Consider the following 26270-nt stretch of genomic DNA (forward strand, 5'->3'; position numbering starts at 1 on the left):
TGACAGTACTTTATAGTCATTTCAAAAGCCATTTAAAACTAGTTAGAACTGAATTAAAGCCTTTTAATAAAAATAAAACTGACAATATAACTTTATAATATATGTATGTTGGGAGAAAACATGTGTTCATGGCAAATAAGTGTTTTTGGTGTTTTCAGAAACTTTGGATATATTTCTTTCATCTTTATCCTGCATTCTTTTTCAATGTCTATGTAATGCAATAAATGGCACACTTTTCTAAAAAGAACTAAGCAATTGTATGATGAAGATAAAGCTGGGGTCAAATTAAAATGCAACATATGCAATATACACAAAAATTCATAAGTAATGTATACGACTCTGTTGCTGAACTAGTATACATCATTGCTTAGTGGTCAGCTGAAACCACTTCATAGTTTTGATTTTCTAGCTCATTGAAGACCTTTTGGTGGCCTTAAGCTGTTTACTGCTCTTTGGTAGAGTTGTATTCTCTTTGTCACATTCTATAATCTCCAGGTACCATGCAATTGTAGTTCTTAAATAATCAACTGTCATGTGCAGGTACCATGCCAGACAGTATGAAATTTTTCCATCTATGGATATGTTATAGTAATTTTTCTTCAACGTTTTGTTTTTCAGCTCTTTTTAAGTTGAGTCTATTCAAGTTTTGAAGACTCACTTTTCATAGGTTTTCTCTTGTTTGTTGTGATTCAGTTTTTTAACCATTATAATTAACAACAGTAGAGAATATTTACATTTTTTAACTATAAAGCTGAATTTTTCGTGGTCAGAGTGATGTCGTTTTGTCTTAATAATGCATATCCTAATTAATGATATTTAATTGCTGTCTCCCAGTGAATATTATAAGATACTAACCCTCCTGAGATATTTCCTTCCATGGATTGGGTGGGTACATAAATGATGCATTCTGTATTTGATCACTGATCTCTTCATCTTCATTGAAAGGGAATGTTCCACTTAAACTAAAATGATTGTAATCAAGATTTAATTCATGTTCAAATTAAAACACATGGCTAAAACATTTCTATGAATTTTCTAATATTTTAGTCATTTAACTCTTTATATACTCTGAGCTACTACATCTCCAGAAATGGATTTTCAGACAATGAAGTAAATGTTGATATATATCAGATGAAGTTGCTATATCTAAATGCAATAGTCTTTTTGTCATAACAATATTTATTTGATATGTGTTTTAAATATGAAATCAAATTCCATTATGGCTCCTGATATTTTTTTCCTCTTTTTATTTCTAGATATATGAATAAACATCTCGCACATTAGTTAGTATTATTGTATTACAATGCATATCAATGTGACTAGCTCACAAATATAGCCCCAGTCATTTAGTTTACAAGTCTTTTTTCCATGTCAAGTAAATCTGGCTATATTAAAATAAGAAAATGTGGTATAATTGCCAACTAGACAACTAATGTGGATTAATTCAATTTCGGGTGTACTTATTCTCGTGGATTGAGGAAAACTTCCATTTTTGTGGATATTTAATTTCCTTGTTTTGGAAAATTCTACACATACATTCCATAAGAAAAATTGTAAATTCTTTGAACATAACATTTATGGTTCCCTTGTACCCACAAAATCTATGAAAATTAGTATCAAATTATGAATTAACAGTAACATGCTCAAATGAAGTGGATATAAGCAACAAAAGGAACCTAAAAACTCACAAAACATTTCAAATTGAAAACGTGAAGCTAAGAATTGGTGTTATACTCATATTACACTTACCTTACATATATAACAACACCTACAGACCACATGTCTAGAGATCGGTTATAACCTTTACTTTTTAAAACTTCTGGGGCTGTAATAAAGAAACACATCTAAATATGACCAATTACTATAACAATAGAAGACAGTTATTTTGACTGGGACTATCCCTTGGAATATAATGTAGAAGAAGTTCAAGGTTGTTTTATATCTTTATCAAAACTAACAATTACTTATGAAGTACTGAACTGATTTGATTATGTGTCAAAGACATTTCTGATATAAACCTATGATACAAGTTTCATATAATTCTGCCAAGAATTGAACACAGCAGAGCGATAACATTGCAATAATCTATATAATTAATATTTTCAGGGGCATATAGAGATATAAGCGTATATGATAATAATCTGGACTTACCAAGATATGCTGGTGTTCCTACTACTGATATTCTGAATGATTTTTCACCTATAATTCTGGCAAATCCAAAGTCACATAGTTTTACCTGAAAAATAATCACTATAAGTCACTTCATGGTTATATTATTGTCACCTTCCAAGATTGTGTGTTTTGGGGTTCAGCTGAGGGCATAACATCAACTCAAACCATATGATATGTACATATCTTTTTCAAAAACCCTGGAAAAAATGTTTCAGCCTCCAATATGACCACCATTTTTTGTCTTTTCTGTTTTATAAGTTATTTTAAGCTTTTTTGTTTTCCCTTCCATATTAAGATATTTTTCCTTTTACCATATCTTTATTTTTGTTATAAAAATGACAGTTAAAAATATTTACTGTTTGTAAAATGGAAGATAGTTCAGCAGAAAAGTGCATAATAAATGGTTTACAGCTTGATACTAATGGATTGTTTTTTAAAGCTTTTAATTTCCAATTTTCTGATTGCAGCATAGATGTTATCATCTAAAAGGCCTATGCACAGCCATCAACAATGAGCAAAACCATACTGAATAGCAAACTGTAAAAGACCCCTTCTAAATTAGGATAAGTACTTACAGAATTTGACAGTGTTATACATGTTTTTGAGTGCTCAATGGTTAGTCATAAAGCAAGCCCTCTGAACTTTCACACAGAAAACAGTGGATTACATTGCCAACAATACCTATAACATTTCTGGGAAAAGGAAGTCAACAAGTAATGAATCTGAAAATGCTCATATGAAACCTAAAACCAGATTTTTAGTTGCTAAAAAGAATCTATGGAAATTTTAATGGGCAGATGAACAGACAGACATACAGACAGACAGATAAAACAGTATTCCCTCCTTCAGAGCAGAATAAAACAACAATAGTGAATTATTTACCTGATTTCAAAGAAAATCAAACATTTTCTATCTTAAGATCTTATACACATATATTTACCTGTGGAAATGCTGTTTCTGATGATAATAAAACGTTTTCTGGCTTAAGATCACAATGCACTATATTTTTCGAATGTAAATGTTTGAGTGCCACTAAAATCTGAAAAATAAAATATTTGTTGAAAAAAACATTAGTAGAAATTAAAACCTAAATATTAAAATCATTAGCATTAGTCTTGAGATATGCAAGGACATTTGTTTCTAGCAGTGCACTGAAGAACTGACTGCCAACTTTCTACTTCTTCTTAAATTCTCTATATGACAAGATACATTTTGTGTATTCATTTGGCAAAACGTTTTGGAATTCTTGTTAAGTCTTTTGTAAGATTTGTATAGTCAGCTCAACAACACTTTCTCTATTTCTAGAAAAATTGTACAAGTAATTTTTTCCTCCCTCAAATTTCTTTTCGCAACACATCCTTGCTTATTTATAATTTTCAACAACTTATTGAAAATGCTAGGATGCTTATTTGGTTTAAATAATCCAGCAAGCTTACATATGTTTATGAAATATCATTAACCATTTGGAGGAAAATAATAAATAAACAGGCTTGTTTTACTCGTAAATTGCTTATAAAATATTCAGACATTTCCTACATAAGAGAACTAATTGTATATTAGCCCCATTTGAATCGGTCAATAAATTGGATATTTCTACTGCCATACTACAGGTGATTTCAAGGCACTTACTGGCTCCCCACTCAGGGTGATAACTGACCTTTGCCGACCTTGACATTTTCTATCATGTTTGTGTGAAGGTTATCAAAACCGTTTAACTAATCAGTATATCATTAAGATCACTGTTAACACTTACTTGTGAAATGAGGAATTTAGTGACTCTTTCACTAAGACGACCTTTTGGACTAGATAATATCATTTCTAACATGTCACCACGTAGCTTTTCCATAACTACAAAAATCTGCAATAGATAACATGAAAAGTTAAACTTCTATGTAATGGTGAAGAAATTACGATTCTGGGTAAACAGTTTGATTATGTCATTATTCTTTTAAATTTCTTTGACTTCAACCTTCCATGGATGTTCCTGTGAACTTATATAAATAAATTTTAATTTAAAGAAGGTATTGTTACATATACCTCAATCTACCATCAGAGGGGAATAAATAACCAAGGGGAGATAACGAAAGAATATTTTTTCAGACTTATTGTTTTTTCCAAAAAGGCTTCCTGCTTTTCATGCCCTTAAATTTAAATGGCATCTGTTTTATACATAGAACAAACAACAATAACATTTTAAAACCATTTTTAGTGTAAAACAAAATTTTAAACCATTTTTAGTGGTTGTGTAGATAATTTAACAAGAGTGCACACGCTGGAATGTCTCGCCTTCTATACTTATCATTGATATTATGTTGATAGTCCTAAGTAAAAAGCTAAGCTTTATTACAACTGTCACATAAACTTAACATTAACCAAGATAATTAAACAAAAACCAATGAACCTTGAAAATGAGGTCAAGGTCAGATGAACCATGCCAGGCATAATTTGTCTTTTACTTATATTTTGGAAATTTCCAACTCTCCATCATAAACTTTTCTTGATATGACTTAATGTTCATAATTTTTACTGTAGAACAGGATATAGAACTAAGGTCAACTGTTCCATCTATTATTTTTAGAATGATGTCTCGGATACCTGTTAATTCTCATTTCTTACTGAATATAAAAACTTACTCTTTCTGGAGTTTCAAACATTTTTTCTAAATTAACTACACCTGGATGATGGAGATTCTGTAATTATAAAAATATAGTTATAGAAATATTCTAATAATCCAGCATCCTTCACTAGAGTTAATAGAAACTACATTCGCAAGGGCTCACAAACAGAACCCTCATTACGAACATGTGATCATCATAATAATTCAAATAAAAGGGGAAATTATAAAAAAAGACTGGTGTTCTATTCCATAAAATTCAACTCTCTTTCTGGCTAATTTATATAATTGGCTAATTGTTGTTATCTTATTAATTATCATTTGATACTTGGTGTCTCTGGTTGAATCCAAGTACATTTTTGAAATAACAAGTCAGTTGTATCAAACAACTCTAAATGTGTCAAGAATTTCCTTTTTGTAAGATAGTTATGTAATTTATGAGTGTGTAAGCTTCATTTTATCCCTTTTTAAACTGTATTAGCCTTAAATAAAAGGCTCCCTCTTGACAATGAAAACCATACCTGTAGAATGGACACTTCGTTTTTAAGTTGTGCTTCCTGTTTGTTAGGAAATCTCAATTTGTCTATCACTTTTATAGCTACTTCTCTAACAGTTTTCCTGTGTTTGCCTGAAAATAAATCAAAATAGTGCTTGGTTATGATTGGTTAAGGTCATGACATTGATAAAAGTCTTATTTTGGGCCAACACTGAAACCTCTATATTATTTCCATTTCATTTTGTTTTGGTGTAAGGAATATGTGTCCATATGACACCATACCTGTTTGATCTTCCAGATTTCATTGACTGAAATGAACTGAAAGTTTATAGTCAAAATACTTTCTTGACATATATTTGAACCAGATGCTCCACAAGGCACAGCTTTATACGACCATAGAGGTCGAACCCTGAACAGTTGGGGCAAGTATGGACGGCAGGACACAACATTTAAGCTTGATACAGCTCTGAATTTGGATTGTGATTAAATAGTTGACACAACATAGGTTTCTGACACAGAATGAATGTGGTCTAAGAACTTAAACTTAAAAAACTTAAAAATTTTAAATTGGACATTTACCTATTATGGTCCAATATCCAAAATCTAAACACATGGTTAGATTCAGCATATCAAAGAACCCCAAGAATTCAATTTTTGTTAAAATCAAGCTAAGTTTAATTTTGGACCCTTTGGACCTTAATGTAGACCAATTTGAAAACAGGACCAAAAATTAAGAATCTGAATACACGGTTAGATTTGGCATATCAAAGAACCCAAATAATTCATTTTTTGATGAAATCAAACAAACTTTAATTTTGGACCCTTTGGACCCCTAATTCGTTGGGACCAAAACTCCCAAAATCAATCCAAACCTTCCTTTTGTGGTCATAAACCTTGTGTTAATATTTCATAGATTTCTATTAACTTATACTAAAGTTATTGAGCAAAAACCAAGAAAAATGCTTATTTGGGACCTGTTTTTGGCCCCTAATTCCTAAACTGTTGGGACTAAAACTCCCAAAATCAATCCCAACCTTCCTTTTGTGGTCATAGACCTTATGTTGTAATTTCATAGATTTCTGTTTACTTTTACTAAAGTTATTATGCAAAAAACCAAGAAAAATGCTTATTTGAGCCCTTTTTGGCCCCTAATTTCTAATACACACAAAATCAATCCCAAAATTCCTTTTATGGTCATAAACCTTGTGTTTAAATTTCATAGATTTCTATTTACTTTTACTAAAGTTAGCGTGCGAAAACCAAATGTCTTCGGACGATGACGACACGGATGACGCCAACGTGATACCAATATACGACCAAAATATTTTCAATTTTTGTGGTCATATAAAAAGTTCACACCATAATGAAGAAGTTGTTTAATATTGATGTGACTGTATATTTGATGTTCTGTAACCTTGTAAAGGACTGATAGATGGACTACAGTCAAATGCACTTACCAAGAAAACACAATACCCCTACTATTGTATGGGACCAGATAAAACTCAATCTCATTCTATTTTGATTTTAAATATGTCAATTATCTTTTTTTTCTCATATATTAACCTTATCATAACATCTAAACAATGCCAACAGTTAAAGACACTGAAGCATGACTAGAGTAACATTGGCCTCATTATCTGCATGCAATGTTAGCAACTGTACATCACATATCAATTATGTTTAACTCCAAAGTTATGATGTAACTCAACACTAAGATGTCCTTAAATGAACACTCTCATATGTTTTAAAACTTTTAAATCTAAAAACTAGTTACTACCAAAATATGTTACACTACCTAATTTTTCAAATCTTTTCTTTTGTAGAGAAACACTTAATAAACAAATCAACTAATATTTCATCACCTCCTAAATTTGAGTGCCCGAATGGGCTTTTTAAAATTAAGGGCATCCGATACAGTTTCAAGGGAGTTAACTCTTGGCGCGACGTTAAGCGTTTGAATTCCCGCAAAACGTTACTTTTTGCGGGACGTAGTGTGTGTCATTTTCCGTAATAAGAAACGTAATGTGGAATTTCCATGCTCCAATTTCTGTTTCTCCCACATGCTAATTTCTACGCCATTAATATTAGTCAGTGCATTTGATTCTACCAGGATAACAGTCTAATAACATAATAAGAAATAAAACACATTACAGTCTGTTTCTTTGAGATCTTCAACAAATATCGTATAGTGAGCAATCTCAAGACGACTGACCCTTTTGGTGTTACTAATATCATGCATGTCAATTAAAATTTTATTATCATTCATCATCCACGATTTGGTCCGGATCCGATTTTTTATTACAGCACAGAAAACCAATGATATTTTAAAACTAATATGACCGAAAATGTATGTACACGAAGAAGTCAATTTCCTTTCTGAACAATTTATTCAATTTATTTAAGTAAAAAAAATAATGGTATGCCGCTAATACAAACAATGATACAACTTTTATAAAAGAACAAAGTTTCTATTTCCTCCACGTTGCACGTAGTTCATCTAACAAAAGGCAATAGCAAACAATATGTTTATACACCCGTAAAAATTTTGACGAGACGTAAAATGGTATAAAAATGCCCGCGTCCGTCTGTCCGTCGTAAATATGGTACAGCATATTATCCTTAAACTGAACATTGTTGTTTTTTCAGTCATGATGGTCAAACGATCTGTATCATTTTTGGTGAACTTTATGAGTTACAGGACTTTGTAACTAGAACAGTTTTTTTTACAGTTCGCGCTGTATCTAGAAAACGTTTTATGACTATTGCTCAAAATTTTACACACTTCTCAGTTATATAATTCTGAAGAATTTGTATATACTTTTGAGAATGATTCAGAATTTGATTTTAGAGTTATTGAGTTTATGACAAAAAGGGGATGGGGTTCACATGTCGCGCCGTATCTCAGAAACTATCTATAATTATTGCATAAAACTTCACATACTTTTTAGTTAAATTATTCTTAAGATCTGTATACTTTTTCGTGATGATTCTTTAATTCATTTTTGAGTTCTTGAATTTTTATTGAGCTTCAATTTGGGGATCATATAAAACATTTTGTGATATATAAACTTCCTATTGAGCAAGAATAATGAATGAGTCAGGATATACCTAGCATGACTTCCCGTACAACCCCCGTGTTATTTTAAAAACATATATTATGTTGTGGTTTTTTTTCATAAGACGAAGGGCGTATCATGCGCTCGAAGCGCAGCTGTTTATTTTTTTCTTTGTTTTTTTTATAGATATATTAGAGAAATGACGGAATGACAGAAAATAAAATGCAATTTTCAATATAATTAATATTTCCAAATGGCATAACTCTTTTAAAGAATAGTTGATATGCACTGATTTTCGAACGTGTCCATACGATATCAGTTTAATAGAAAGTTGGCAAGAATTATACACTAGAAAAATCTAATTAGCCAGAAGTCCGGAAGGACAGACAGGGGAATGGACATGCGGTATTTTATGTACGCGCTGTGGTGAAAAAAAAATAGTTATTTACCAATAAAATTACGCTATGAGAGAATGATTTTAATCGCAACTAATCGTAATATATCCAGTCCTCTCGCTATTAATTCAATCGTTTTTTTGCCAAATCAAAAATTTCAAAATTATAGTTTCTCTGTCTGGACAAAAGCATCCATTAGCAAATTGAAGATTCTCCTTTGTAAGATTTTGCTTCTGTTTTCTGACCACATAAAACAGAAGATGTGGTATAATTGCCAATTAGACAACTCTCAACAAGAGACAAACATGACACAGAAATTAACAACTATAGGTCACCGTACGGTCTTCAACAATGAGCAAAGCCCATACCGCATAGTCAGCTATAAAAGGTCCCGAAATGACAAGGTAAAACAACTTAAACGAGAAAAGTAACGGCATAATTTATGTGCTGCAATTTATGTACAAAAAAAGAAGTTCCGTTTGCAGGATAATGCTGAGTTCACACGTAATTCGCATTAGTTTAATTCGCATTCGAAATGTTTTACGTCCTAACGTAAATTCTAATTCAAATTGCAATGCGCGTCAAATTTGATTACTGTCCAAACGACGCTAACTTTTTTAAAATTTGTATCAACAAAAACGGATTTTTTCAGTGATAAAAACGTGAATTAAAGGATATTAAGGAGTATGTGTAATGAAACAGCAGCCAACCAAACAAAACAAAACAAAGAACAACATCTAGAGGTCATCATACAGTATGAAATAATATACGAGTGTGTACAGTAAATGTACCTGTATGTCATGTTCTAAATTGCCGAGTCTTTAATTTTTGAAAGCCGTAAAAATTATCAACAGTCCGTAATAACTTTTTTTAGATGTTTCTCACTTAGACCACAAACACAGAGAGGTATTTTTTATTCACATGATTTTACTTCCGAAAACAATGTTACCAATTTATAGATAGTACTTTACAAGCAATATTTATACATCTGATGTCGCCGGTAATTTGAAGCGATAACGTCGAAATTGTCTGCCAGCGACGTCGTGCACTTTAGCGCTAACGTTGAGGTTACAAAGGGGTGACGCAATTTTTTAGGATAAATCGCGATTATCATGGAATCCAGCACGGTGACCTATATTTTTTATTTGAGATTTGGAGAAAGCATGACAAAATGCAGTTTATGCAGAAAAATGATAAAAATGACATTTTCAGAAACAGTTTTTTTCCATTTTTTTAGGTTTAGAAAAATACCACTTTGAGCATCTGGTCCGCAATTTCAAGCAAGACTTGAATAATTTTATAGTTATTAGTGTAGTGATTTATTTTTTTCCCTATTGTCACTTATCACAGCTTCAGATTGAACCCGATCTTAATAATTTACGACGAAGAATATCTGTTCCAAAAATTTTATAACATTGCATAATTTTTTTACAAAATTGCACAAATCCCCAATTTTCAGCCTCAATTTTCTCGAAAACAAGCACGGTGACCTATGTTTTATTTTGTGTTATATTTTTTAACTCGCCAAGGCCTACAACATATTTCAAAATTATAACAAGAGTGCACACGCTGAAATGTCTCGCCTTCTATACTAATCATTGATATTATGTTGATAGTCTTAAGTATAAAGCTAAGCTTTATTACAACTGTCACATAAACTTTACATTAACCAAGATAACTAAACAAAGACCAATGAACCTTGAAAAAGAGGTCCAGGTCAGATGAACCATGCCAGGCAGACAGGTACAGCTAACAATGCTTCTATACAACATATATAGTTGACACATTACTTATAGTTTAAGAAAAATAGACCAAAACACAAAAACTTAACACTGTGCAATGAACCGTGAAAATGAGGTCACGGTTAAATAAAACCTGCTCGACTGACATAAAGATCATAAAATATTTCCATACACCAAATATAGTTGACCTATGGCATATAGCATTAGATAAAAAGACCAAAACTCAAAAACTTAACTTTGACCACTGAACCATGAAAATGAGGTCAAGGTCACATGACATCTGCCCGCTAGACATGTACACTTAACAATCATTCCATACAACAAATATAGTAGACCTATTGCATATGGTATGAGAAAAACAGACCAAAACACAAAAATTTAACTATAACCACTGAACCATGAAAATGAGGTCAAGGTCAGATGACACCTGCCAGTTGGACATGTACACCTTACAGTCCTTCCATACACCGAATATACTAGCCCTATTGCTTATAGTATCTGAGATATGGACTTGACCATCAAAACTTAACCTTGTTCACCGATCCATGAAATGAGGTCGAGGTCAAGTGAAAACTGTCTGACGGGCATGAGGACCTTGCAAGGTATGCACACATCAAATATAGTTATCCTATTACTTATAATAAGAGAGAATTCAACATTACAAAAAATTTGAACTTTTTTTTCAAGTGGTCACTGAACCATGAAAATGAGGTCAAGGACATTGGACATGTGACTGACGGAAACTTCGTAACATGAAGCATCTATATACAAAGTATGAAGCATCCAGGTCTTCCACCTTCTAAAATATAAAGCTTTTAAGAAGTGAGCTAACGCCGCCGCCGTAGCCGCCGCCGTTGCCGCCGCCGTTGCCGCCGCCGGATCACTATCCCTATGTCGAGCTTTCTGCAACAAAAGTTGCAGGCTCGACAAAAATGACATTATATCGAGAAACTGTATCGGATGCCCTTAAGAAAACTAAATAGTGTCATTTCACAAATATGAACTTTTTTTCAATTTATATGTAGTAAAAATAATTGATTAACAAGTGGCAGTGAATTAGTAACCAAATAGAAACGATCTTGACCTAATTTTGTGTTAGCACTTCATGCTACCTTTACTTCCTCATTGTAAAATACATATCCTGTTTGTGTACATCTAGTTAACACAAGTAATACTGTTCTCTGGTAATGCATGTTCATAAATCTTCCATTTACCATTCAAATATTTTTTCTATGAGTTTTGGTTTTATAACAATGTTGATGATGTTATTGACATTTGTTATAAATCAATTGAATGCAACAGAAAGACAGGAAGAGCATTTCCTTTAACTTCCCTAACTGTAGAAAAAAGAACTATGTTAAACTGTAATGATTTTAAATATCATGTTATATTTTAAACACGCAATTAAAGATTTCCTTTTCACCTTTTATTATAAAATATGAATAATATATCCACCATCTGTACCGCCTATCCACAAAAAAACTGGTTTTAAAAAACATTTGCCAAATATGCCATGATTTAAGCATAAGCATAGGCAGGTGCCATAAAATTGAACAGCAATGGTTACTGAGGATTAAATTCAGGGTAAAGTAAACAAGAATGGTTCATCTACTTATATATTCAGATATAAAGACAATGCAAAAAGCTTTAAGACAATAAAATCAATAACTCAGATGTGGCATTAATCATTCATTTCAATGTGATGGCAGCATTTTAGAAAAAAAAAACAGATATCAAAATAAGAAAGAATCAACCAATATACCATGTGTAATAGAAAATCTAATTTTCTGTGATAAACAAGAATGTGTCCAAAATACACGGATGCCCCAAATCCGCACAATCATTTTCTATGTTCAGTGAGCCTTGAAAATGGGGGAAAATCTCTAATTTGGCATTAACATTAGAAAGATCATATCATAGGATCAAGTTTCAACTAAGTTTCAAGTTGATTGGACTTCAACTTCATCAAAAACTACCTCGACCAAAACCTTTAATCTGAAGTGGGACAGACGGACGGATGAACAGACAGAGGCACAGACCAGAAAACATAATGCCCATAAATGGGGCATAGAAAAGAACTTTCACAACTATTCTTGTGTTAATCATACCTCCATATACAATACCAAATTGTCCTGAGCCTAATACATCATCAGGATATATCTGATATAGCTGACTTATATCTTGTTCTTCTTCCTTGTTCATACCATTCTCTGAGGATGTATCTACAAGTAACATACGGATTAAATACACGTTATTATAAGCAAGTCAAGACCAAATCTGGAAAGTCAATCATGTCAGTGAAGAAATGGTATCTCATATAATCATGAAAAAATAATGTATAGAAACAATTTCATTCATTTTATTGAGATCAGGTATTTAATCGTCATTTTGCACTTATTCTTGTTTGCAATGCCTTTCTGGTTATAAAACTGTAGTATCTTTGTATGGCACCAAGCAATTAGTTATTATCAACTTTCTTTTAACACTAGCCAACCTCTCAAAGAAGATTTATTAACAATTTCTGCTTTTGATTATGCTGTTCATTTTTTTCATTTAAAGTTTGGTGATCAAGTATTTTCCAAATAATGCACTTATTCATTTAACATATAAGGGATGACTTGTAGTAAGTGTTATAATGATAGCTTACTTCCTACAACACTGGATGTTGGTGTTACTGGCATCAGTGCCTGTCTGATAGCATGCTCCCAATACTTGGCTTGTTCTAATCCAACACCACTTTCAGGAGATGCAACAATATCCCCTTCTCTGCCTCCAAAAGTTGGGTCCTCACCAATGAAGTATACTGTGGAATTAACCCTCATCTCAAAAACATGTGGTCCTTTGTTTGGGTCTGCATTTGGTCGTATTTTGGCTGGTTCTATGTTTACTATATGTGATAAGGGAATCTCCTACAAAATCAAAGGAAACTGTAAACTCTCTTTGTATGAATTTTCAAAGCACTATGTCATTTTACATTTTGGTATCTGATATGTATATAATGGAATGAACTTAACAAAACTCTCAACTATTGTACCTTGTAGCATCATTGCATGATCTTAACCAAGCTCTAATTTATTTAACTTTGTATTATCTTTGTATATTCACTGTGCTCTAATTCATTTAACCTTGTAGTATGTTTGTATGATATTAACTGTGCTCTAATTCATTTAACCTTGTAGTATGTTTGTATGATATTAACTGTGCTCCAATTCATTTAACCTTGTAGTATGTTTGTATGATATTGACTGTGCTCTAATTCATTTAACCTTGTAGTATGTTTGTATGATATTAACTGTGCTCTTAATTCATTTAACCTTGTAGTATGTTTGTATGATATTGACTGTGCTCTAATTCATTTAACCTTGTAGTATGTTTGTATGATATTAACTATGCTCCAATTCATTTAACCTTGTAGTATGTTTGTATGATATTAACTGTTCTCTAATTCATTTAACCTTGTAGTATGTTTGTATGATATTAACTGTGCTCTAATTCATTTAACCTTGTAGTATGTTTGTATGATATTAACTGTACTCTAATTCATTTAACCTTGTAGTATGTTTGTATGATATTTACTGTGCTCCAATTCATTTAACCTTGTAGTATGTTTGTATGATATTAACTGTGCTCTAACTCATTTAACCTTGTAGTATGTTTGTATGATATTAACTGTTCTCTAATTCATTTAACCTTGTAGTATGTTTGTATGATATTAACTGTTCTCTAATTCATTTAACCTTGTAGTATGTTTGTATGATATTAACTGTTCTCTAATTCATTTAACCTTGTAGTATGTTTGTATGATATTAACTGTATGATATTAACTGTTCTCTAATTCATTTAACCTTGTAGTATGTTTGTATGATATTAATTGTGCTCTAATTCATTTAACCTTGTAGTATGTTTGTATGATATTAACTGTACTCCAATTCATTTAACCTTGTAGTATGTTTGTATGATATTAACTGTATGATATTAACTGTGCTCTAATTCATTTAACCTTGTAGTATGTTTGTATGATATTAACTGTATGATATTAACTGTTCTCTAATTCATTTAACCTTGTAGTATGTTTGTATGATATTAACTGTACTCTAATTCATTTAACCTTGTAGTATGTTTGTATGATATTAACTGTATGATATTAACTGTGCTCTAATTCATTTAACCTTGTAGTATGTTTGTATGATATTAACTGTATGATATTAACTGTTCTCTAATTCATTTAACCTTGTAGTATGTTTGTATGATATTAATTGTGCTCTAATTCATTTAACCTTGTAGTATGTTTGTATGATATTAACTGTGCTCCAATTCATTTAACCTTGTAGTATGTCTGTATGATATTAACTGTTCTCTAATTCATTTAACCTTGTAGTATGTTTGTATGATATTAACTGTTCTCTAATTCATTTAACCTTGTAGTATGTTTGTATGATATTAATTGTGCTCTAATTCATTTAACCTTGTAGTATGTTTGTATGATATTAACTGTGCTCTAATTCATTTAACCTTGTAGTATGTTTGTATGATATTAACTGTTCTCTAATTCATTTAACCTTGTAGTATGTTTGTATGATATTAATTGTGCTCTAATTCATTTAACCTTGTAGTATGTTTGTATGATATTAACTGTTCTCCAATTCATTTAACCTTGTAGTATGTTTGTATGATATTAACTGTGCTCCAATTCATTTAACCTTGTAGTATGTTTGTATGATATTAATTGTGCTCTAATTCATTTAACCTTGTAGTATGTTTGTATGATATTAACTGTTCTCCAATTCATTTAACCTTGTAGTATGTTTGTATGATATTAACTGTTCTCTAATTCATTTAACCTTGTAGTATGTTTGTATGATATTAACTGTTCTCTAATTCATTTAACCTTGTAGTATGTTTGTATGATATTAACTGTGCTCCAATTCATTTAACCTTGTAGTATGTTTGTATGATATTAACTGTGCTCCAATTCATTTAACCTTGTAGTATGTTTGTATGATATTAACTGTGCTCCAATTCATTTAACCTTGTAGTATGTTTGTATGATATTAACTGTGCTCCAATTCATTTAACCTTGTAGTATGTTTGTATGATATTAACTGTGCTCCAATTCATTTAACCTTGTAGTATGTTTGTATGATATTAACTGTGCTCTAATTCATTTAACCTTGTAGTATGTTTGTATGATATTAACTGTGCTCTAATTCATTTAACCTTGTAGTATGTTTGTATGATATTAACTGTGCTCTAATTCATTTAACCTTGTAGTATGTTTGTATGATATTAACTGTGCTCTAATTCATTTAACCTTGTAGTATGTTTGTATGATATTAACTGTTCTCTAATTCATTTAACCTTGTAGTATGTTTGTATGATATTAACTGTTCTCTAATTCATTTCACCTTGTAGTATGTTTGTATGATATTAACTGTGCTCTAATTCATTTAACCTTGTAGTATGTTTGTATGATATTAACTGTGCTCTAATTAACCTTGTAGTATGTTTGTATGATATTAACTGTTCTCTAATTCATTTAACCTTGTAGTGTGTTTGTATGAAATGTACCAATCTTTTATCTATCACAGAGCTGTAATTTATTAGTACTGTGTTTTCGATTTATCAAGCTCTACTTTACTTAACCTTGTAGTATAGGAGATGACTGTATTGAATGTTAAGCTTTACTTAACCTTGTAGTATAGATGACTGTATTGAAGGTTAAGCTCTACATTACTTAACCTTGTAGAATAGGAGATGACTGTATTGAATATTAAGTTCTACTTTACTTAACCTTGTAGTATAGGAGATGACTGTATTGAATGTTAAGTTCTACTTTACTTAACCTTGTAGTATAGGAGATGACTGTATTGAATGTTACTTAACCTTGTAGTATAGGAGATGACTGTATTGAATGTTAAGTTCTACTTTACTTAACCTTGTAGTATAGGAGATGACTGTATTGAATGTTAAGTTCTACATTACTTAACCTTGTAGTATAGGAGATGACTGTATTGAATGTTAAGTTCTACATTACTTAACCTTGTAGTATAGGAGATGACTGTATTGAATGTTAAGCTCTACTTTACTTAACCTTGTAGTATAGGAGATGACTGTATTGAAGGTTAAGTTCTACTGTACTTAACCTTGTAGTATAGGAGATGACTGTATTGAATGTTAAGTTCTAAATTACTTAACCTTGTAGTATAGGAGATGACTGTATTGAATGTTAAGTTCTACATTACTTAACCTTGTAGTATAGGAGATGACTGTATTGAATGTTACTTAACCTTGTAGTATAGGAGATGACTGTATTGAATGTTACTTAACCTTGTAGTATAGGAGATGACTGTATTGAAGGTTAAGTTCTACTTTACTTAACCTTGTAGTATAGGAGATGACTGTATTGAATGTTAAGTTCTACATTACTTAACCTTGTAGTATAGGAGATGACTGTATTGAAGGTTAAGTTCTACTTTACTTAACCTTGTAGTATAGGAGATGACTGTATTGAATGTTAAGTTTTACATTACTTAACCTTGTAGTATAGGAGATGACTGTATTGAATGTTAAGTTCTACATTACTTAACCTTGTAGTATAGGAGATGACTGTATTGAATGTTACTTAACCTTGTAGTATAGGAGATGACTGTATTGAATGTTAAGCTCAACTTTACTTAACCTTGTAGTATAGGAGATGACTGTATTGAAGGTTATGTTCTACTTTACTTAACCTTGTAGTATAGGAGATGACTGTATTGAAGGTTAAGTTCTACTTTACTTAACCTTGTAGTATAGGAGATGACTGTATTGAATGTTAAGTTCTACATTACTTAACCTTGTAGTATAGGAGATGACTGTATTGAAGGTTAAGTTCTACTTTACTTAACCTTGTAGTATAGGAGATGACTGTATTGAATGTTAAGCTCTACATTACTTAACCTTGTAGTATATGAGATGACTGTATTGAATGTTACTTAACCTTGTAGTATAGGAGATGACTGTATTGAATGTTACTTAACCTTGTAGTATAGATGACTGTATTGAATGTTACTTAACCTTGTAGTATAGATGACTGTATTGAATGTTACTTAACCTTGTAGTATAGGAGATGACTGTATTGAATGTTACTTAACCTTGTAGTATAGATGACTGTATTGAATGTTACTTAACCTTGTAGTATAGATGACTGTATTGAATGTTACTTAACCTTGTAGTATAGGAAATGACTGTATTGAATGTTACTTAACCTTGTAGTATAGATGACTGTATTGAATGTTACTTAACCTTGTAGTATAGATGACTGTATTGAATGTTACTTAACCTTGTAGTATAGGAGATGACTGTATTGAATGTTACTTAACCTTGTAGTATAGATGACTGTATTGAATGTTACTTAACCTTGTAGTATGGATGACTGTATTGAATGTTACTTAACCTTGTAGTATAGGAAATGACTGTATTGAATGTTACTTAACCTTGTAGTATAGATGACTGTATTGAATGTTACTTAACCTTGTAGTATAGATGACTGTATTGAATGTTACTTAACCTTGTAGTATAGGAGATGACTGTATTGAATGTTACTTAACCTTGTAGTACTAGTATAGGAGATGACTGTATTGAATGTTACTTAACCTTGTAGTATAAGAGATGACTGTATTGAAGGTTAAGCTCTACATTACTTAACCTTGTAGTATAGGAGATGACTGTATTGAATGTTAAGTTCTACATTACTTAACCTTGTAGTATAGGAGATGACTGTATTGAAGGTTAAGTTCTACTTTACTTAACCTTGTAGTATAGAAGATGACTGTATTGAAGGTTAAGTTCTACATTACTTAACCTTGTAGTATAGGAGATGACTGTATTGAAGGTTAAGTTCTACTTTACTTAACCTTGTAGTATAGGAGATGACTGTATTGAAGGTTAAGCTCTACATTACTTAACCTTGTAGTATATGAGATGACTGTATTGAATGTTACTTAACCTTGTAGTATAGGAGATGACTGTATTGAATGTTACTTTACCTTGTAGTATAGGAGATGACTGTATTGAATGTTACTTAACCTTGCAGTATAGGAGATGACTGTATTGAATGTTACTTAACCTTGTAGTATAGGAGATGACTGTATTGAATGTTACTTAACCTTGTAGTATAGGAGATGACTGTATTGAAGGTTAAGTTCTACTTTACTTAACCTTGTAGTATAGGAGATGACTGTATTGAAGGTTAAGTTCTACTTTACTTAACCTTGTAGTATAGGAGATGACTGTATTGAATGTTAAGCTTTACTTAACCTTGTAGTATAGGAGATGACTGTATTGAATGTTAAGCTCAGAGGACATCAATTGGTGACTTGATGGTCTCAAATTAAGTTTACAAGCCATTCATAAGCTGAGCCAGTAAACAGGTTTTTGCAACCATCAAATCACCAATTGATAATTTTGGAGCTTAAAATACAATATTGTTATCTCTATTCTAATGAAACTGACAGAAATCAACATCAAATCATACATTTGAAATTTGTGATATGTTGTCTGAGCTTGTGCTTACTTTTCATAGAATCAATTGTGACTTAATGCAATGAGAACTTGTTACATTATCCAATCAACATGAATGTTATAAACAATATTGCATTAGAATAAGTTATCGTACCTTGTAGTATCTCGGCGAGTCTTCTTTTTGAAATAATGTAATGCATTTAGAATCCAATCTCCAATAATATCTCTTCCTCTGTAAGATATGGAAACAAAAAATTAAGAATATTACATTTTAATTGAAAAATTAATGCATGTTTTACGTAAATTCTTGAAGTCACATAATGTATGGTAACATTTTCAAGGAAACTAATTTTCATAGTAAGAAAAATTGGTCTTTTTAGTATGCATTCATTTCATGATAGAGATAGTAAATGTTGGTTTTTGCCATTGTTGACCACCAATGTTTTCTTTGGTTAACAATCTGCTCAACCACCCTCTCAGTTATGTGTTATTAATAAAACATCAGATATATCCAAATAATGGGGCTTTTTTTAACATAAAAATACAAATTTCTTGTATATAATTGAATAAGGGTCACATGGGAGTGTTGTCAAAGATATTTACATTTTTTTAAGTTTGCATATTTCTTGAAGAATCTTGAGAATGTAATGAACTGTGATGTCATAATTGCTAAGTAAACATGCATGCTGTACATGTAAGCTATTTCTTCTTTCTGGAAATGAAAATAAAGTATACCTGCTGATCATTCTGAGTAAAGTGAACCATCCACCCTGCTTTCATAACCTTTGATCCCGTTCTTTTGGTGTGTTTGACTGATTGATAGATTCTCATTAATGGAATGTTACTGCTTTGTGTAGGACTGAAAATAAATAAGACAAGAGTTCTTACGCTGAAATGTCTCACCTTCTTTACTAATCATTGATAATATGTTGATAGTTGTAAATATAAAGCTTTATTACAACTGTCACATAAACTCAACATTAACCAAGAAAACTAATCATTGATCAATGAACCATGAAAATGAGGTCAAGATCAGATGAACCATGCCAGGCATACATGTACAGCTAAAAATTCTTCCATACAACAAATATAGTTGACCTATTGCTTATAAATTAATAAAAACAGACCAAAACACAAATACTTAATACTTAGCAATGAACCGTGAAAATGAGGTCAAGGTCAAATAAAACCTGCGCGACTGACATATATAGATCATAAAATATTTACATACACGAAATATTGTTGACCTATTGCATATAGTATTAGAAAAAATAAAACAAAACTCAAAAAATTAACTTTGACCACTGAAGTGTGAAAATGAGGTCAAGGTCAGATGACACCTGTCAGCTAAACATGTACACCTTACAATCATTCCATACACCAAATATAGAAGACCTATTGCATATAGTAAAGGAAAAACAGACCAAAACACAAAAACTTAACTTTAGTTTAAACATATTTTATTTGCGTAAATGTGCAAAAGGGATGAGACACAAGTTAATCAAACTTGTAAAGTCTTCTCCCAAAAAAACTTAACTATAACCACTGAACCATGAAAATGAGGTCAAGGTCAGATGAAACCTGCCAGTTGGACATGTACACCCTACAATCCTTCCATACACCGAATATACTAGACCTACTGCTTATAGTATCTGAGGTATGGACTTGACCACCAAAACTTAACCTTGTTCACTGATCCATGAAATGAGGACGAGGTAAAGTGAAAACTGTCTGAGGAGCATGAGGACCTTGCAAGGTACGCACATACCAAATATAGTTATCATATTACTTATATAAGAGAGAATTTAACATTACAAAAAATCTTAACTTTTTTTTCAAGTAGTCACTGAACCATGAAAATGAGGTCAAGGATATTGGACATGTGACTGACGGAAAGTTTGAAACATGATGCATCTATAGACAAAGTATGAAGCATCCAGTCTTCCACCTTCTAAAATATAAAGCTTTTAAGAAGTTAGCTAACACTATCCTTATGTAGAGCTTTCTGCAACAAAAGTTACAGGCTCGACAAAAACCGGTTCACATTAAAAACAAAAAAGATGGTCTTGCCTCATTATTCAATCATCATAATTTCATGAAAAAAGTAGCAGCTGGTGGATTCATGAAAATAATCAGTAAATTTAATTTGAATTTTCCAACAGTTTTCATGTTTGAAAATGGGGGACACGTTGATTTTGTAAATCAAGGCAAGGTCCGCATATTTAAACCCACAGTTTTTGTATATATTTTTGTATGTATGAGTTATCATTATAGTTAGGAATATATATGATAATTAATTATGAAAGAGAGTATCAATTTCAGTAAAAATATAATTGTCCTTTGGAAATACATAATCTATTTGAGGCTGTTCTTTTGAACAATACTTAAGGAAGGCACATTAGCAATTAGGTAACAACCTATAGAGGCAATTTTTAACCCTGGCAGCACTATTGAATTTTTAAGTGAAAATAAACACTAAGGATCCTGTAGGATAATTGAGACCATATTAAGTGTCAACTGGCCCAGGATCCCAAACAAGATGATATTTTTTTATTACCTAAGAGGGGGTTTCTGTTGAGTATTGTCCTCATCATCTTCTTCTTGAAGAGGCATTTCATCCTCCTGTATATCTGTATAATTAGTATCAACAGAGCCATCCATTTCAGATGTTATACTCTGTTCCTGGCTCACTGAATATAGAAATAATCACTGTTTTAATCAAAATTCAGCTGCACAGACAAAAGCATCCCAACCCCCTCCAAACCAGATTCAGATTCAGACACCTAATGTTTTTATATTTGTCATTTTTTTTTGTTTAAAGACTGCTAAAGATTTCAAAGAATGGGTTATTTTATGCTATGTTCTATTTTTCATTTTTTTTTCATTTCCGATGAAAATGTAACAACAACCTCATCATAATGGACAAAATTAAATATTGAAATAACATTGCTTGATCCAATTCAGTATTGACTTATATTCATTATCATGAGATTGAAAGTCAGATAAAAAGTGCTTTTTTTTAATTTGTCTAATTAGAAATTATCATTTTGAAAAATTAAATTATAGCTATAAGAGAAATAACAAATCGGAATCAAAGTGTCATTCCTAAGTCAGGAACCTGTCATTTGTTGATGTGGTTCATAAGTGTTTCTTGTTTGTTTTTTTTAAAGATAAGATAGTTTGTTTTTCAATATAAATGGTTTTACACTAGTCATTTTTCATAGCTTACTGTTTGGTGTGAGTGAAGTCTCTGTGTTGAAGACCTTACTTTAACCTATAATGGTTTACTTATACAAATTGTGACTTGGATGGAAAGTTGTCTCATTGGCACTCATACCACATCATTGTATATACATTTCAATCATCATTCATGGACTATGAAAATTTTGATTCTTTAATGTTACATAATGAACATTATTTTCTTGATTCTTAAATGTTGAAGCTATTAATAACTTACATCCCACTTTTGGTAATTCCCCTGCACAATCCTTTGGAACTTGTGGTGCACATTTTTTGTGACAATTAAACTTGCAATCTGAAAATAAAATGAATTCCATGTTACAATATTATGTATGAGACATCAGGTGAGGAGTTTAAAACAAATAATAAAATAAAGGAAATTGAACTGATTCAAATAGATATGAAACGATAATGCTGACTAATTTTGAGGTCCTTCTGTTCAATGTTTTTTTTTTTAGGTTTTTTTTTTATAGAAAAGTTGACAAATATTTTTGACAGACTCAATGGAAATGAGATTTGCCAATGCTAATACAACTGCAAACTGAATAATATCACTGACTTATCATTAGTAGTTACCCTTAAACTGAATTAATTAGATTCAGTATTATTTGTTGGATACTAATTGTGGTGAATTTCATAGGTGAAGACAAAATAAATGTTTCTATAGATTGGTTTGCAGCCTTTGGTAAACCCATGAAATCAAATATCCATGAAAAGGAATAGTTCCACAATCCACAAAAATTGTTAAACATGAAAACAAATGAATACACAGTACTTTCACAAATTGTTGATATTGTTGTGGTCTCTGGAAACAGCATGTCCATCATACCTTTCACAATTTCTTTGAAGACAAATTGATAAAATGACTACCAGGGTACCCCTTTTGTAAATGAAGAAAACTTCATTATCTGCATTGGAAAAAATCTTAATTAATTAGGACATGAAAAAAATTCTCAATGCAATAACATTCTATAGATTTTTATAAAATTCAACATATTACATATCTTCATTTTTCAAGACTGCATTTGAATTTTGTTGTGACCTCAGAATGCCTTTCTCTATCTTTTCTTAAGTAGAATGACCACTATTTCAGCATAATCGATGCTGGATATAACATGATTTTACAATTACCCACCACTCTGTATTTATATATATTCATTTTCACTAATTTTATATGTAGTGAAATATAATCTTGAGATTATTGACAATACAATATCTAATTGTACATGACAGAATGAAATCCTATACTTACTAAACAAAAAATCCCATTAATTAAAAAACTCATCCCATGGCATCTATCAATAGAGTATACATTTGTACATCAGTTATAAATATTGTTTGTATCCTTCGGCAATGGCAACATATAATGACTAGCACATACAATCATTCAACCAATCATTCTGACATTCTGTTTACTGACCATTTATTTATTTTCGAGGATACTAATATATTTGCTGATTGAAGAAAAAATGTATTCTAAATAATATTTAATTTCATGGTTTTGGCTATGTCTTCATTTAAGCCTTTAGTAAAAAAAAATAAACATGTTGAACACTTTTAATAAGAACAAGGTTTACCTTTCATCCGAAAATCCAGGAAAATTGGTATCGCACAACTAATAATAAATACAAAGTACTTGTCTTATACATACCTTTACACTGTACTCCCTGTCTAAACAGGCCCTTTAAAAGTTTTCTACACCACTGACAAATTGTTGGCCTTGTATAATTGTGCACAACAAATGTATGAGGCACTTTAATTCGACCTAAGACCTCTCTTTCCATCCAAATTGGTCGGCCACTCCAAGATTTGGAACGATTACTGCGTGCATCTCCTCCTAAACTCAAAGACAAGGATGGTTGGCCAGAGACCATAAGTGCCTAAAATTAAAAAAATTAAAAACAAAAACAAAATTTATTTATGATTAAAAACACATGTGATCAAAATAAATAAAAAAAAATATTGCATAGTTTCCTTTTTACGCTAAATAATTATGTGGGGTTCTCAGAAACATAAGTATCTATCAAACAAATTCAAGGTAATCATTTGAATTAAAACTATTTCTTTGTATTCACTGCTCTGAAATGTGATCATTATGTATATATAAAATATATCGTACTGAGTTTAGAACAAGAGAAGTACAATTTATCCAGTTTTTGCCCAATGTTTCACTATCAAAACTTGAATGAGTTCAGAAATAAAGAAGTTTGTGCGATAGCTCAGCTCTATTGGTAATGATAAGGAAACCAACAATGCCAAGAAAAACCAGAGTTTACAGTTGATGCATAAATATTTGAAAATTGAAAACACAACAAAAACATATAGAGCTTAGGGTTTAACAAACTAAATATTCAAGCCGGAAAGGTTATTTGTCATAAAAAGCATATGATAAAAGTTTTTTTTTTTGCAAACCCCTGGGCATATATTAATGTCATTAAAAGGTTTGGTAAGTTGGCATGTCTTCATTTAATTTGGTGGAATGTTATATGCTAATTTTATTGTCATATATTCTGCAGGTTTTTTTGCAACATGAACTCAGGTTATAAATCGTTTCAATTACTTGTTGTAATTGTCAGGTGAAACTTCAGTCATTTCAAGTTATGAGTGATCATTGCAGTATTTCTATGAAAATATAATGATTTCCTCATCAAGAAGACACTGCAAATATTTGAAAATGATTTTCTAAAAAAACCTCAGTTTATCTTCAAATTCAATTACAGAATTTTGCTGAGAATGTTATTGGTTTAGTTTACCTTTTATTCGAATTAAAAATCTTTAAGAATTCATGTTTCATGATATGTCAAATGTTCAAGATTCCAAAGATAGGAAATCTATAGAATTATTCAGGTCAATACAGGTTATGTCTATCATTAACTTGTGCATAATAAAATAATATAACCATTTATTGCCATTTTTATGATTTGTTGCCTATATTTGTTATCATTACAAACAATGGAAGAATATAAATAACATGGACTGCTATTTTTTATCATTAATCCCTTTATTTTTAATTTTTCATATTGAATTTAGGCATAAGAGGTGGTAGATTTTTAATGAAGAAGCTACATCCTTACAATATTATTATTGTAAACTTACAAAATCAGTCGTCATTCCTAATGTTAAGTTACAAAATCAGTTGCTTTCTCTAATTAATGTTACAAATCAGTTACCATGTCTAATCTAAAGTTACAAGATCAGTTACAATTCCTAATTTAAAGTTTAAAAAATAGTTACCTTTTCAAATTTAAAGTTATAAAATCAGTAACTCTTTCTGATTTTAAGTTACAAAATCAGCTACTCTTTCTAATCTAAAGTTATTAAATCAGTTACCATTACTAATTTAAAGTTACAAAATCAGTTGCCATGTCCAATTTAATGTTACAAAATAAGTTGCCATTCTTAATTTAAAGTTACAAAATCAGTTGCCATTCTTAATTTTAAGTTACAAATGCAGTTACCATTACTAATTTTATTTTACAAAATAAGTTTCCATTCTTAATTTTAAGTTACAAATTCAATTTCAGTTACCATTCTTTATTTAAAGTTACAAATTCAGTTACCATTACTAATTTAAAGTTATTAAATAAGTTGCCATTCCAAATTTAAAGTTACAAAATAAGTTGCCATTCTTAATTTTAAATTACAAATTCAGTTACCATTCCAAATTTAAAGTTACAAAATAAGTTGCCATTCTTAACTTTAAGTTACAAATTCAGTTATCATTACTAATTTAAAGTTACAAAATAAGTTGCCATTCTTAATTTAAAGTTACAAAATAAGTTGCCATTCTTAATTTAAAGTTACAAAATCAATTGCCATTCTTAATTTTTAAGTTACAAATTCAGTTACCATTCCAATTTTAAAGTTACAAAATAAGTTGCCATTCCAAATTTAAGTTACAGAATCAGTTACCACTCCTTTTTGAAGTTACAAAATCAGTTGTCATGTCTAATTCAATCTTACAAAATCAGATGCCATGTCTAATCTAATGTTACAAAATCAGCTTCCATTTATCCAATTTAAAGTTATGAGATCAGTTAAGTTACCATTCTA

The 26270-nt window shown here is 30.8% G+C and overlaps 1 protein-coding gene across 9 annotated transcripts in view; it reads right to left on the bottom strand.

Moving 5' to 3' along the window:
* The window catches only part of LOC143067872 (serine/threonine-protein kinase D1-like), a 79155-nt gene that overhangs the window by 25598 nt on the left and 27287 nt on the right, over positions 1 to 26270 (bottom strand). For all 9 annotated transcript variants that reach the window (XM_076241465.1, XM_076241469.1, XM_076241467.1 and 6 more), the window contains 14 exons: positions 23869 to 24097; positions 22435 to 22512; positions 21535 to 21667; positions 19713 to 19836; positions 19132 to 19209; positions 13123 to 13384; positions 12584 to 12697; positions 5308 to 5414; positions 4806 to 4862; positions 3926 to 4030; positions 3113 to 3211; positions 2152 to 2236; positions 1750 to 1825; positions 856 to 962 (listed from right to left, as the gene is read on the bottom strand). In XM_076241465.1, coding sequence (XP_076097580.1) covers positions 856 to 962; positions 1750 to 1825; positions 2152 to 2236; positions 3113 to 3211; positions 3926 to 4030; positions 4806 to 4862; positions 5308 to 5414; positions 12584 to 12697; positions 13123 to 13384; positions 19132 to 19209; positions 19713 to 19836; positions 21535 to 21667; positions 22435 to 22512; positions 23869 to 24097 — 1654 coding nt within the window. The remainder of the gene's footprint in view (positions 1 to 855; positions 963 to 1749; positions 1826 to 2151; positions 2237 to 3112; positions 3212 to 3925; positions 4031 to 4805; positions 4863 to 5307; positions 5415 to 12583; positions 12698 to 13122; positions 13385 to 19131; positions 19210 to 19712; positions 19837 to 21534; positions 21668 to 22434; positions 22513 to 23868; positions 24098 to 26270) is intronic.

The sequence above is a fragment of the Mytilus galloprovincialis genome, chromosome 3, assembly GCF_965363235.1.
Source record: "Mytilus galloprovincialis chromosome 3, xbMytGall1.hap1.1, whole genome shotgun sequence".
In the NCBI taxonomy this organism is placed as follows: Eukaryota; Metazoa; Mollusca; class Bivalvia; order Mytilida; family Mytilidae; genus Mytilus; species Mytilus galloprovincialis.